The following is a 14941-nucleotide window of genomic DNA, read 5'->3' as shown; positions in this document are numbered from 1 at the left end:
ATCCCAAATTCGAGTCTGCCGTGTCTTTAGTGTTTCTTCGTGGGTCCTTTTAAGGGGAGGGGGCTGCCCATCCTGTGAATCCTTTCTTAGGTTTTTGAGAAGATGCAACAAGAGTTCTTGCATTTGTTGTTGTGTGCCTTCAGGTCATTTCTAACCTATGGCGATGCTATCATGGGGTTTTCTTGGCAAGATTTGTTCAGAGGGAGGTTTATGTTTGCCATCCATTGAGGCTTAGAGAGTGTGGCTTGGCCAAGGTCACTGGGGCCAAGCAGAGATTCGAATCCTACTCTCCAGTTGTAGTCCAGTGCTCCAAGCACTACACCAGCTCTCAGTTCGTGTGCACGCAGAGATTTAAAGCTCCTTAAAAGCTGATTAGACCTGGCTGCGGTTTGTAAATACTGTAGTAAACTAATTCGATATGTAGTATTGAAACCTATAGTAATGTTGACACATTTAGCAAAGGGGTGGGCAACTCTAGAGAGTCCAGGGGCCGGTTTTCTGCCCCCCAGCAGAGCACAAGGACTGGCCAGGCGGCTAGAAAAAATCCCTGACAATACAAGTGACTGGAGGACATTTCTTGATGTTAATTAAACCGACCAAGGTGGCCCTGCAACCTATTTTAAAAGTGAATTGGCACTATAGAGGCTTCTTTGAAAAAACAATTCCTCCCTTCCTAGCCCAGAAAATGGGTGTTTTAGGAGAGTCTGGAGGGGTCAAAGATTGGAAAAAAGAACAGTCTTGTGAGGTCTGCAAGGCTGTTCCTGACTTAGCCCCCCTTGTGCCTGAAGAGAAGATGAAGGTAGTCCTCTCACAAGACAGACTCCAGGGAACACTTCCACTTGCATCCAGAGCAGAGCAGTCCAACAGGTCTTTCTGGAGTGGATGCAACAAACACAGAAGTTAAAGTACCGGTGGCTCCTTCAGCCAGGAGTCTTCTTTAAGTGACGGACACACGGGTTCTGTGTTTTTTGTTCTCACGCTTTGCAGGGAAAGTCTTCAAAGCCGCCCTTGTTGCTCTGATTTGTAACCAACTTCCTCACGTGTGGAAGTTGGAACGATAAAAACGAATGTTCAGGAAGCTTGATTGTGGCCTGTTACAGACTGCCAAAATAAAGCTGCTTTGGGTCTCTTTGGAGGTATGCTATTTAAATGATGCATGGGTCCTAAGAGTCCGGAGGTTGCGCCAAAGCCACACTCCATTCCTAAGCACCGGAGTGCAGCTTTGGTGCAGCTTCCGGATTCTTAGGATGCATGCATCACTTAAACAGCATACCTCCAAAGAGACCCGAAGCAGCTTTATTTTGGCAGTCTGTAACAGGCCTGTATTTCTTCTCTGTGCTGAAACCTGCAATGCAGCCAGTTTTCAGAGTATGCCTTTGCAGAGGAAGGCTTTGTTCACAGAGAGTGAATCCTTTCCTCCTTACCCTAAAAACGAAGCTTCATCCAAGAGGCTACTGCAGCAAAACTGAAAACAAGATTTTTTTAGAGATCAGAAATAAGTGCCTAGACAACTGGGTACTTGGCCCCAGCCTCAGCCATTCAGCAATTAACTAATTTTGAAGCTGATCCTGTGGGACAGATTTCTTGACGGGATTCAGAAACAGCGGCTGAAATGGCTGAGAATTAACCAAGAGCAGCAAGGTCACTTATCGGCTGGCTGGGAAGGCTGTTTCTTTTAAGAGCAACACACACCTGGGACACAGCTTTCTGGAAACTGTTTCCATGTGATCCTCACTGGACAAGAGCACCTTCAGGGGACTGAACAAGAGACTTCCCAGTCAGTCTATTCCAATCTTGCTGGATAGTAGTCCTGAGCTGGCATCGAGGAGCTGTACAATTCAGTTTCTTGATCACGTCTTTATTACTGTCAATAGACTATCTAAGCATTGTTTTAAAACAAACATTTTAGTAAAATGCGCATAGTACATACAGTGGGCCCTTGGTATCCACTTGGGTTTGGTTCCAGGACCGTCGTGGATGCCAAAATTCATGGATGCTCAAGTCCCATTAAATACAGTGGCATAGTAAAATGGTATCTCTGCTATAAAATGGCAAAATCAAGGTTTGCTCTATGGAATGTTTATATTTCTAAAATACTTTGAAGCCATGGATTCTTGAATCCATGGATTAAAAAATCCATGGTTATGGAGGGCCACCTGTATCAATGCATCTAAAACAGAATCAATGTTTATTTTAAAAATACAGTAAGCAGGAATTATAACAAATACTGTAATTAGAAATGTGCTTCTTGGCCTTTTGGTAGGTTCAAGTGACATCTATAATAGTAAGATGACACTGAAAAAGCAAAAATCCCATTACTTTCCTGGAGTGTGGTTGACAACGCACATTTCAGAGAAAGAAGAGAGGTCACTGCCACTGGTTTAAATTCTGTTATCTCCCTGGGAAGATGGGGGAGGATGATCTGGGCGGGGTATCTGCTGAACCTAACAGCCTGCCTGTTCTCACAAGGAGAAGAAAGGCCTTCTGCAAAGGTCACTTCATGGATGTTTGCTTTTGCTGTGTCTTGTCAGCTCTGTTCTTGACTTTGCAAGAGACAGATTCATAGTTTGTGGCAAGCTGCTTTGGCTCTGTTCTCAAGCATTCCTCCCTATAATTTTTGCCTCTCCATTCGCTGGGATCCCAGCTGTCAAGAGTGTCTATCCCTCTATCTCTCTCTATCTTTTTCTGTATCTTTGTTGCTTAACTGAGCCTTGTGTGTCTGTTTGCTTCTTCCCTCATGGGATTAGGTGAATGGCTGCCTGTTGGATCCTTTGCCCCCAATGATGGTCAGGAAAGGCTGCCAGTCCCTGCCAAGCAGCATGATGGAAACCTCCATCGATGAAGGAATAGAGACGGAAGGAGAGTCCGAAGAGGATCCTGCTCAAGCGTTTGCCGCCCTGCAAGCCACTCGCTGTGGAAAGAAGCGCCATACTCTGGCAGAAGTCACCAACCAGCTGGTGGTCATGCCAGGCACAGGTACAGAGATAACATCAAATGGACCAGGCTGGAACTGAGAACCTGGGAGTAGCACAGTAGAGAGGTAAAGTCAACTAGTCTAACTCAACCCTAAGACAAGGCAGTAGTTCTCGAGTGGTTGTTAGTTACCCACAAAGTCAACTTCAACTTAAGGCAGCCCTATGAATGAGAGACCTCCAACTCACCCTGCTATCAACAGCCCTGATAAGATCCTATGTGGTTTCCTTAATAAGCATCTATCTGTCTGTGAGATGCTTGCATGGGACTTCTGGGCAGGCAGCAGCAGGGCTTGTAAAAAGTTATTTTTTTAGGCAACACCTTCCAGAATTGCAGAGTCTCTGCCTTTCTGAGAAATGTCATTCACAAAAAGTGTTTTTGCTGAAAGCTTAGGAGTTAAACCATTGCAAGTGACTCAAGAGAGAAGTGGTGGTTTTGTGAACTTGGACTAAGTTTTACATCCTTCTGAACTTAGCAGCCGACAAAGAGAAGCCCTGTGTGTGTTTTTATTACCTTGGAGCCAACAATGAATTTGCTTTGTTGGAAGATAAGAGGGGGGTAAATGTACAGATGGCTTCTGCTTGTTTTGCCAAGCGGTCTCATGACAGCCTGCAAAGAGTGGGAAGAGCAAACAACGTCAACAGAGCCACCAGCTAACTGAGTGTTTAACCGGACTGGTAGGAAGTGGAAAAGCCCCTAAACAAAAAGGTTTCTCTGTCATTCCTGTGCAAATAGGGAAAAACAGCCATGTCCTCTTCTGACCTGGGAAATGTCTTGGTGCTGGGAGATAGTGTCCTGTTTTTAGGCTCTGTGTCTGCAAGGGGAATTCCTGCCCCACCACCAAGGGTGGGCTGATGAAGTAAAAATAAATGAATCCACAGTGGTGACACAACAAGTCATGTTCTGCCAAAATTGTGGTTGAGCAGGCTGCCTCCACGTAATGTTAAGAGGGTCACTGTTGTAAAGCAACAGATGCTTTCTCTTACTTTGCCTGTGTATTTAGATGTTGGAACTTGCCTGTCGACTTACAGCGACCCTGTGAATTTCACTGGGTTTTCTTAGGGAAGGAATACTCAGAGGTGATTTTGACAATTCCTTCCTCTGAAGTAGAGCCTGCAGCATCAGTATTCATTGGTGGTCTCCCCCACAAGTGCTAACCAGGGCTGACCTTGCTTAGCTTCCAAGATCAGACAGCATCTGGTGCCTTTAGGGTATTTAGAAATTCTGATTGCCCCTCCTTGATGTGCAAATCCCATAGTATGGAACCATGGTGGTTAAGTGGAATCATATTGCTATTACTGGTAAAATGAAAGGACTCTTCCTCAGGATGTCCTTAGGCTGTTTTCTCTTCACCCCAACTGTTATGACTCAAACTATTTGACATACACCACACACACCCAATGTCATTTGACTACATTTAGGAATTGTTTTTGGCCTCATGCACACGTTTTTTGTTGTTGTTGTTGTTGTTGTTTTTACTGGAACAATGCAAAATGCCTCACTAACACATTCTGGGTTTGTTATTTACATCATGGACCCACATCACTCCGCATCTCAGAGTTCGGTTGCTCACATGTTCAGGCACCCTTCCCTTTTCCCCACTCACCAGTACCCCTCAGCTGGACAGAGGAGGGTTGGCATCCGCTTTTCTCTCCCCTGGTGGACTGGAGAAAATGTTACTTACTCACTCCCATTTCATGGTTAACTCTCCATCCGGGGGCCTGTCCCACACTACCCTCCAGATTTGAATCAGAGATTATTTTGAATGCAACTTCCAGAATTCCCTGCTGCCACAACTATGTTGGTTGGGGCATTCTGTGAAAAGAAAGGAACTTTGTCAATGGATAACAACTCATTGGGCATTCTGGCCTGGGATGATGAGTGCTATAGTCCAACATACCTGGTGGTACAATGGTGAGGACTGCCGGTCTGGGACCAGAGGTGATCATAGTAGCTTTTTTCCTTTTCATTCAGTCTTTGATATAGTCCCTTTGGGGTGAGGGTAGAGCTAGAACTTTCTCTCAGCCAGGATTAAGGCAAGGAGACTTCCACCTTTTGAGGTCCAGCTTCTAACTTCCAGACATCTAGATGGAGACTGACATGGCTGTCCTGAAAAGGTGTCTTGTTGATCTGATAGCAAGAATTTCATGTGAGTAATTATCCCACCTGCTCTTGGAAACTAAGCAGGATCAGCCTTGATTTGTACTTGGATGGGAAACCACCAAGGAATATGAAGCGTTGTACATTCTATTTCAGAAGGAAGAACTGGCAAAACCATCTTTGAGTATTCCTTTCTTAAGAAAACACTGTGAACTTCATGGGGTCACCATAAGTTGGCAGACAACTTGAAGGCACATAACACCCAATTATTTGTCTGGCCTGTCAGTTCATACAGCCATTTTTACGCTCAAAATTTGCTGCTTTGTTTGAAGTGTGCATCTCTGGAGAGCTGGGAAGTGCTTGAAGAAATGTGATGGTGTTCATTTCTTTGCCTTTGAAATATGTTCATCAGGAGAAACAGGCTCCAGACACAGCAGCTTAAGCTGCTTTGGAAAGTTACCTCTGCTGACGGTGTGTGGTTTTTTTCTACAGGAAAAGTCTTTTCCATGGACGAAAACCAGTCTTTGAGCAGTGTTGACTCTGAATATGACATGGGGTCCATCCAGAGAGATCTTAACTTCCTAGAAGATACCCCCTCTTTGAAAGAGATGGTTCTGACCAATCCGCCAGCTCCTCGAATGACGCCTCCGTTCATCGGTCTGAGGCCCACTAATCCAGCCATGCAGGCGCTGGCCTCCCACAAACGGGAGGCCCACAACCGGTCCCCTGTCAGTTTCCGAGAGGGGCGCAGGGCATCGGACACGTCCCTAACACAAGGTACGTGATCTTAAACACACACTTTTATTTCAGTGCGCAGTCCTGGCTGCATGTTTTGAGGCTTGATGCATGTGTGACCACCCATGTTGTAGTGGTTGCTATAAAGCATTGCTGCTTGATGGGATAGCCCTTTTAGTGCATTGCAGTGAAACAACTGTCATCTTCTGGCACTTGGAAAACTTGGAAGTAGGGTATGTTCACAAAAGCTTATGCAAAGTGAAACATGTTAACCTTCAAGGTGCCCAAAGATTTTTTGTTGTTTTCAACAAAGATGCTACAAGGTATCAGGTAATACAGACCAGAAACAGCCACTAAAGGACGGTGTCAGCCACACTCCATCCTATACAGTCTATCTTTTAACATTGTTTCATCAGATATTGCCAATAAGTGGTCACTGGATTCCCCAGTACATTGTTTGGTCAAGATCAACTCACGGTCTCTTATTCCAGAACTTCCCCCCGTCTTCCCACTAGCTTTCATGTTTTGTTTGTTCTTGTGCACCTCCAAGACAACTCTAACCCATGACGACCTTGTCTTAACAAGATTTTCTTTGCACGATTTGTTCAGAGGATGTTTGCCATTCTCCAGCAGTCCAGCATTCAAGCCACTACACATAAACTCCTCTGACTTGGAAATGCCATTTTCTTATTACATAGTGACTGTACCACATTAGCTCTTGCTCTCTTACATGTCTGTTATTGTACTTGTCTGGCTGTGTTGTGTTCTCCGCCATATATTTCTCTTGGTTGGGGGAAGAGGAGATTTGTTGCTGATCTTCCACTGTATTATGCACATGTGCGTGTGCTCGGCATGCCTTAGAACAGTGCAATAAGGAGCAAAGGCCAAATAAATAACATGTAAAGAGTTTTCGCAGAACTTTGCTTTCACAGACGTACCTTATTAATGACGTGGGATAGCTTTTCTTTTAAATGTTGCTCCGGTTGTCCCCAATCCAGGAATTGTAGCATTTAGACAGCACCTTCAGAATCTGGCACGAACCAAAGGAATCCTGGAGCTGAATAAAGTCCAGCTGTTGTACGAACAGATGAGGACAGAAGACGAGCCTGCCTTGGGGTCCCCTTCCCATCAGCTTCAAGACCTCGGAGGTGGTCTACAACAGGTACTGCATTTTACTTTACTGTTCTGTGCTCTTGGAAGCCTCCCACCCTTGTGCAGCCTACTTTGCCCATTGCACCAAAGAGACACTGAGAGATGATCTTGGGAGGGCAAAACCATTAACAGGCTTGTCAGCCAAGAAGCCAATACAGTTGAACTGGATCTACATTGCATTTGCTTTCCATTTCAGATTATTTGAGTGCAGTGGGCAGGGGCTTGTTGGTGATCAGTCATTTCTGGTGGAGGAGAAATTAGGAGCTTGTTGGACCTGCACGATGTGTTGTAGTTTATTGGATTTCTTGGACCCCCACCTTCTTTCTGAAGTTGGGACTTGTGTATTAATGTTGGAGGGGGGCTACATTCTAAGGGCTTTGTGAAGATGCTTCCTTGGGTTTCTCTGGGATACAGACTTTCCTTTGCAAACATGGCAGCGATATGATTGTGGGTGGCTTGTGAGGATTTTGAAACCAGTTTCAGGCCATGACTCTGGCTCAAAGGGATCCCTTGAGCCAGAGTCATGGCCTGAAACTGGTTTCAAAATCCCCACAAACCTTCCTCTCTCCATCACCGTTTGTGTCTTCTAAGATTCTGCCCAGTTGCCTGGCTTCTGGTTGAGTCACTTTTCTACAGGTCTCTTGTCTCAGCATCTGGGAACCCCATGCAGAAGATGATATACTTGGAGAAAGGCATAGGGTCTCCCCTGTGGGTTCAACCTTTCTTTTTTCTCTCTTTCTGCTTTCCAAGGAGGATGCCTCCCAGCAGCCGGATGCTGCCTCTGCCTTTCCAAACGGCTTGCACCCCCAGTTGCTCTCCAGGCGGCAGAGCTTAGAAACACAGTATTTGCAGCACAGGCTCCAGGTACGGTATCTTCTTTTGAAGCAACCATCCAGTCTCTCTCAACTATGTGTCAGTCTACTGAGTCCTTCCTTCTCTTGCCCTAGCTAAAATGAAAGGGAGAATTCCACATTGCTCAGGTTTTTGGCAGCAGAGATGGGGGCCATGGTTGTTGTGTCCTGAGCACATTGCTAGGACTGTATTAGCCATCCTGATAATTTAAGCAATTTTTGAAGAGATGGCTATGTTGGACTGTGTGAGTATAAAGAGGAGGAAAACATCCTATTTAGTACCTTTAAGACTGTATAATTTATTTCAAAATAAGCCGAAATACAAATGGGTTGTAGTCCACGAAATCTGAAATAATGACTTAGTCTGAAAGGTACCACAAGAGTACTTCTTCCTTCCCTTTTTATGCTAATTCTGGAAGACCTAATGTTCTGAGTATGGAGAGATCATTCAGCAATTCTTTTTCTTTGCTTCAGAAGCCCAACCTGCTTTCCAAAGCCCAAAATGCCTGCCAGGTGTTTTGTAAGGAGCTGCCCCGGAGCCTTGAACAACAGTTACAGGAGCACAGGTGAGCAGGAGGGCAGAGGCTTCTGATCAGGGGCATATTTGAAATAACAGGAAGCCAAGTTAGGTTAGGAGATGTACATGAACACAGTAACACCAGTAGCTAGGGAAATCACCCAGAGCTACAAAACAACAAAACTGAGCCCCCATGTTCAGAGAAGCAGTAAGCAGCAGGCCAAGTAGCCAAGACCAAGGCACACCCAGTCCCTGGGCAGGCAAACTCACTGACCAGGACAGAGTCCTTCATTAGTCATTAAATTCCATCAGAATTCATGGTGCAGGCCTCCCCATCTGTCCTTCTCCGTTCCAGAGATGGACAGTCAGTGTTCATTCCTTGGCAAGGACCAGTGTGGCATAGTGGTTTGAGTGGTGGTCTAGGACACCAGGAGACCAAGGTTTGAATCCCTGATCAACAATAGAAACCCACTGGGTGAGTTTGGGAAAGTCCAATCTTGCCAAGAAAACCCTGTGCTAGGGATACCAAAAGTCAGAAATGACTTGAAGGCACACAACAAGGATTTGCTGCCACCTGGGAAGAACCTTCCCTTTACATCCTCCCTTACCTTTAAGGAAGAAAAGAGGTGGTTGCAGGAAACTGTTCTGGCAAGTCTTTTGTAAGGAGGGGCTTGGCCTGCCATGTAGCACAGAAACAAGACTGGGGCTGGGGAGGCGGAAGCTACCGTGCCCTGGACCGGTGGGAAGAAAGCTGGCAGGGAGGCTGCTTGTGTGGGGCAGAGCCCCATTTCCCTTCTTAGGCCAGCCTTCTCTACTGAGAATTGAACTGGCAGGGAGAGAGAGGATTACAATCTAGGCTGACATGCTCCAGCCTGGAAACATTCATTCTGTCCTGAGATTGTTCCAAGTCCTCCCTTTGTGTCTTTGCCTTTTGATCTGTGCTTAGCAATGCATCAAACTGAAGGAGCAGCCATCTTTTTTAGTCTTGGGTTCCTTTGATACTGAAAGAAAGAAATAGTAGTGCTTTTTTAAAAAAGGTAGCATAGGACCAGGTTAGACAAAAAGTCCTTCTGAACCCCCCAGCCTTCAGATTTTTCCCTGGAGGGAGGTATAGTTGTTACGGTGGGGAGGAGGATAAATTAACATGGGAGTTGCTGTGGCTTGTAGGAATGGCTGAGCTGCTTTTTCTTGGTCTCCCTCCATGCAGGCTGCACCAGAAGCGTCTGTTCCTGCAGAAGCAATCCCAGCTGCAAGCCTACTTCAACCAGATGCAAATTGCAGAAAGTTCGTATCCAGGGTCAAGCCATCTGCCCCTTCCTTGCCATGAAGATCAGCCAGCCCCAGCTCCGACCCCACCCCAGTTCAGTTTGGTGCAGCCCCTGAGCCCCGTCATGGAGCCTTCTGCGGAACAAATGCAATACGACCCTTTCCTTAGTCAGTATCCAAAGCTGCATCCACTGGACCAGTCTCCCTCACCCCCAATCCACAGCTTGCCACGGTTGGCGTCGCAGCTTTCAATGCAACAACCACAGCAGCAGTATCCCTACCAGACTTGCGACGTGCCAATTGGCACCTCACCCGAACCAGACTATGCCAACCAACACCAATACCCCCTAGGCCTGGCCCAGCAGAGCGGCACTGTAGCAATGAGCAACACCCAGAGGAGTTCGGAAACTCCTGGGTCCCAGTCCAACTATGACACCTTAGGCCTGGCAGAGCTGCCTGCACTCTTTGATTGTGAAATGATGGAGACTGTTGACCCCCAGCACGGCGGTTACGTCTTGGTGAACTAGCAGACGTTGGCATGTTGTAGGTAGGCGGCTGGAGGGTTGAAATGAAAGACGGAAACGTCTGTGGATTTCCATTTACGTTCTATCTCTAAAAATGTATTGGCTTAGTCCCCAGTCCTTGACCTTAATGGACAATTATACAAACCCTTCTCTATTGGTACTATCAAGGGATGGCTAAGCATCGCTCGCAAGAGAAAGCTTGGTGGAAGGGGTTAGAGAGCAGTGCTGCATTTTCAAGAGAAGGAGGAAGTATTTTGAAGGGAAAGAGGCAACACATCTCAAGAAAGGAAGGAAGGAGGTGTTGGTCTTCTGTCACCTTGGTATTTTGTTTGCCCTGCAACCCCTGGCAGAATTCTGGAAGAATAGATGTGGGACACACCATACTTCTTGGCAATAAAAGCAATACATTTTATTTGGAACTTGGTGTGGGAATGACATTAAAGCAAATTAGGACCGGCATATGCCAGAGGCATGGACTTGACCCATCCCTGAGCTGCTTGCATTGGACTCAGCTGCCGCCTCACAGGACACAGAACACCTCCAAGCAATGTTGCTTTCTTCTCTTGGCTGGTGACTCTAGGAAATGGCTAATCTTTATATACCCTGGTTAGTCCCTGGACCTTTAGCACAAGGGCCAACCATCGTTGTCATCAAAAGAGCACCGGCACTCACGTCCAGGATTTCCGTGGGACTAAAGTGGCTCCAGGAGACCCTCCAAAGATAAGCAAGGAAAGAAGTGGGGAGCGATGGGAACTGACTTGGAAGGGAAGGGGCTAACAAGGAAGCCTTGCACAGAAGCTTGGGGAAAAGTGGATCACTGGAGAAGTTGGTATAAGCTGCCCACTGTTGCTTGTTTGCTGTCTTAAAAGAAGCAGCTCTACTAGGACTGAATGGTGTGCATTGCCGGTGGTTTCTTAGGTTTTGTATATTTGGACAGTTATTTAGGGATGTAGCAATTTAAGGACAACACAAAATGAGCTTATCAAAAAAAACCCATGTGAAGTGATAGTGCCGTGCCTTTTTTTGGGTTCTTTTCAAGACTCTTAACCTTTCCTTACTCCCCCAAATCTTCCCTCCGGAGTAGAAAAACACCCCCTTTTGTGTCCATGCTGACGCCAAAGTCCCTTCAGAGCCCACGTTCCACCATGTGGAACCCAGGTTGAACGTTTTCCTTGAGTGGTTCTGACTCATTCCTCTCTATATCTGAAACGTTAAGAAGTATTACAGCAATATTTAGGATCAATAACTGTTGACGTGTTCACCGCTTCAACAGCCAACTGCTCTGCAAAGCACTTGGCCTAGGCCTTGGTTAGTGTGACAATTCCATAGGAAGACAAGACAATCCCTCCTGTGTGTGTCACATAGAGGAGTGATCTCTCCCTCTCTCATGCCAAATGCTGTTGACAGTGTTAAGGGAAGGTGCTGGTGGTCTTGAGCATCCTGGTGGGAGCAGACAAAGAATTAAGCACAACACAGACTTGTTTAAGCACAAAGAACAGTGGACACACAGCGTTGATCTGGACTAGCTATTGGTGAGGGGTTCAGTCTGTTCCCCTTCAGGCTGTAGGTGTGACTGGGGGAGCATTTGGTTAGAAGTGAGGAGAGGACCTCTCCTGAAACTGCTGCTTGTTCTAAAGATATGTTTTAAAAGTTTTGAAGATGAGGAGAAACACAGTACCCCAATTGCATGACCATCCTAGGTGCTTGTGAAGGGGAACCGTTGGCTTCCCAGACTCCACCAACCCATTTCTCAGCTAATGAGCCCTAAACTTGGACTCCTCTTCTTGCACTCGAGACCCTTTGAATCCACTTTCACCACTTTGGTTGCGGCCCAAGGAATCCAGGGATTTGTGGTCTGGAGAGGCCCCAGAGCTCTCTGTCTGAGAATTCTCAATACCTCACTAAATTACAAATCCCAGGGTGCCAGAGGATGGGACCATGGCTGTTAAAGCAGAGCCGAAGGGCTACAATTGTCGAGTGCAGAAGGGCCCCTGGCGTTTGAATGCCCCTTGGGTGATAACTAGATGATAACTGGGCCCATCTGAACAGGAAAGCTTCTTTTTCTTTCCCTTTTCTCACTCTTTGCCTCATTCTGTTTTTGTCTGCGTGCGTCTTTCACACCAAGCAATGTTTAAACTGACTTCATGCCTTGAGGACTTCATTTTTTGCTCTTTGGCAGTTTCCACCAGCCTGATGCCCTCCATATGCGTTAGGCACCGCTGCCTAGTAGAGGGGAGTCTGGGAGTTGAAGTCCAACACAGCTGGAGGGCATGGGGCTGGGAAGATTCAATCCCCCTCACCCCCCACACACGCTATTTCTTTGCCAGGTGAGCCAGGAGTAGAACCTATATGCCTCTTCCTGAAACACTGCAGTTTTTCTCCGCATGGAGATATTTTCCTGCGAGGTCCTCTTCATTTCACATGGGGTGAGGAGAAGAGAGCTCAGCTCAGCTGATGCCATCTTGCCTTATTTCCTTTTTCGCAGCAGGAGACCCCAGGGGCCCTGCAGACATGGCCACCCTTCTGCAGGAGTGTTATGGGTACTTGCTTAACTTGTCAGGGATTCCTCTGGTGGAGGAGACAGAAGGGTCTGCTGTAAACCAAGGGTGCACAACTGACACCCATGGGCCCTATTCTGTCCTCAGCAGGGTCTCCTTTTTGCCCGGGAAGTTCAGAGCCCCCTGGCTTATATTGACCTAAACCAGGGGTGGGTAAGGTCTACCCTAAAGGCCGTGAGCAGCCCTCCGGGGCTCTTTGTGGCTCCCAAGACCCAGCCAGGGCATCAGTGTTTTTCTCATGATGTTCCCAAATGTTCCTGTATGGAGTGTGGGATGGCATTCTTGCCATGTTTTAGGATGGCTCCCTGGGTTATTTCAGGTCCATGGGAGGCCGTTGTCTGAAGTGACTAAAAGTTGCTGTAAAAAGACCTTTCTTGGGCTTAAAATGCTCAAGGGAGCCCTCCCAAAACTTGGTGGAAATGGCCCCTACTCCTCTAGAGGTCATCCTGAGGCAAAACAATTGATGTCTTTTGTGTTGGAGGGTCTGGTGGGTGTGGCCCTTTAAAGTTTCTTGAGGGAACCAATGTCTCGCAGTCACCCCTGGCCTTAGATCTTGGTGGGTGGGATGCATCTGGTAGGCCCTACAATGCCTACCCTCAAATCTCTCGCGTTATGTTCCATAGTATTAACTTGGCAGAGAAGAAGGGGTGCCATCACATGGGGAAGATGAAGAGATCCAGCTCAGGCAACGCTGGTCTTCCTTGGCTCCTGCATGACAGATTTGTGAGCAAACATCCTTGGTCTGGTGAGTCCAGAGGAGTTTTTTCTGATCCCAGTTCCTTGCTTCTCCCCAGGTCCAGGGAACCCCATAAGTGGCCAGGAAGGGCCTGGTGCCGCTGCCCAATGGGGCTGAATGGAGGGTGACAGAGCAGCATTCAGGGCAGAGAGGGAACCAACTTCATTTCTGTAGGCAGTTGCTTTGTACCTCAGCCTATGGAGGTAGCAGTCATGTGTGTCAACCCTAGACTAGGACCGCTCTTCTTCCAGCTTCACACTTTGTGGTTCTGCACATTTGATGTCATTCCTCTTACAATATAATCGAGGCAACCGGGCTTTTCCCTTTAAGCCAAGCTCACATTGGTACCCCTGGGACACACACTGCCTTTCCCTCTGTATTCTTGCTCCTTCACAATAATAGCTGCTTCCGTCAAGTCTGCCGTGTCTGTTGTTAGAGGATCTGTGTATACTACTGTATAACAACTACTAGCTTTACGAGTTTTTAATACAAGTTCCTTTGGAGAGACTTTGGTGAGGTGTACATGGCGGGGTAAAAGGACATAATTTCTTTTCTTTTTTTCCCATATGGAGACAAGTGCAATATGTGTGTGTGGTACGTTCTTTAATGTATTTTTTTAAAAAGAGTTGCAAGGGTTTAGTCTTCGCTTTGGGAGAAATGCACTAGTTTTGTGAGCATCAGTTTGGGGGGCCGTCCCTCTGTAGTATCGACACGCAGTCGGGATGCTGGGACTCTGTAACAGCAATTACAGTATATTGATGCAAAATAAAGAACATGGACCTTCTGTTTTTTAAACTTTTTGGTGAGCTTGGAGTGGCATCCTCTGTCGTTGCTCCCTGCCGCGCATGGCCCCCTTTCCTCCAATGGGGCTCTGAATGCTGCTATTTACTTGTTTCATTTCTGTGCCACCTTTCTCCCAGGAAGGGACCGAAGGCAAAGACCTCACAGTAAAAATGTAAAAACAATTAAAACCAACTATTTAAAACGACACAAAGCTAACGTAAAAACATACAAAAGTTAAAAAATGAAGTCATATGGGGATAAGGGGCAAAAAGCCAGATGTCTGAAAACAATTAAACAATTTTAAGGATTAAAACAGTTAATTAAAATATAATGTATTAAAATACACATTCTCTGGGGTTAGGAGTGAAGGACCCCTGTGAGTGTGGAAAAACCAGAATTACCTAAGGGTACACCTCTCTAGTAATCGCCAGGTCCTCCAGTCAACATCTGCCAGAAGTCGATTTTGCTGGAAAACCTACAAATGCCTAGAGAAGTATTATCTGTAGGAACCTCATAGGTTCTCCAGCACAACTCTATGGTCAACCTCTGGCAGAGTTGTGCTGTATGACCTAGAGATTCCTAAAGAGAACATATTAATCAAAACCACAAATAAAGCTGCAAATGTGGAGGGCCAACTGTATTTCTGTTTCAGAAAACCAGTTTGCAGAATTAAGTGCATTCCCAGCCCTATAAGGAACCTCTGCAATTCCTTATTCTCTCCTGGTTGCAGCCATTGGCTGGGTGGG

At 46.5% G+C, this 14941-nt stretch overlaps 1 protein-coding gene across 4 annotated transcripts in view; it reads left to right on the top strand.

The window, feature by feature from the left end:
• SIK2 (salt inducible kinase 2) overlaps positions 1 to 14196 on the top strand; it is a 71059-nt gene extending 56863 nt beyond the window's left edge. For 3 of the 4 annotated variants that reach the window (XM_042475367.1, XM_042475365.1, XM_042475366.1), the window contains 6 exons: positions 2748 to 2976; positions 5566 to 5850; positions 6807 to 6970; positions 7711 to 7824; positions 8286 to 8377; positions 9536 to 14196. In XM_042475367.1, coding sequence (XP_042331301.1) covers positions 2748 to 2976; positions 5566 to 5850; positions 6807 to 6970; positions 7711 to 7824; positions 8286 to 8377; positions 9536 to 10121 — 1470 coding nt within the window. In that variant the 3' untranslated portion in view covers positions 10122 to 14196. The remainder of the gene's footprint in view (positions 1 to 2747; positions 2977 to 5565; positions 5851 to 6806; positions 6971 to 7710; positions 7825 to 8285; positions 8378 to 9535) is intronic. The other variant, XM_042475368.1, reaches the window with a different exon arrangement.
• The last annotated feature ends 745 nt before the right edge of the window (positions 14197 to 14941 follow it).

Source organism: Sceloporus undulatus, chromosome 6 (assembly GCF_019175285.1).
Source record: "Sceloporus undulatus isolate JIND9_A2432 ecotype Alabama chromosome 6, SceUnd_v1.1, whole genome shotgun sequence".
Classification (NCBI taxonomy): domain Eukaryota; kingdom Metazoa; phylum Chordata; class Lepidosauria; order Squamata; family Phrynosomatidae; genus Sceloporus; species Sceloporus undulatus.
Note: the sequence above shows the minus strand (reverse complement) of the source record. Positions and strands in the feature narration are given on the sequence as shown.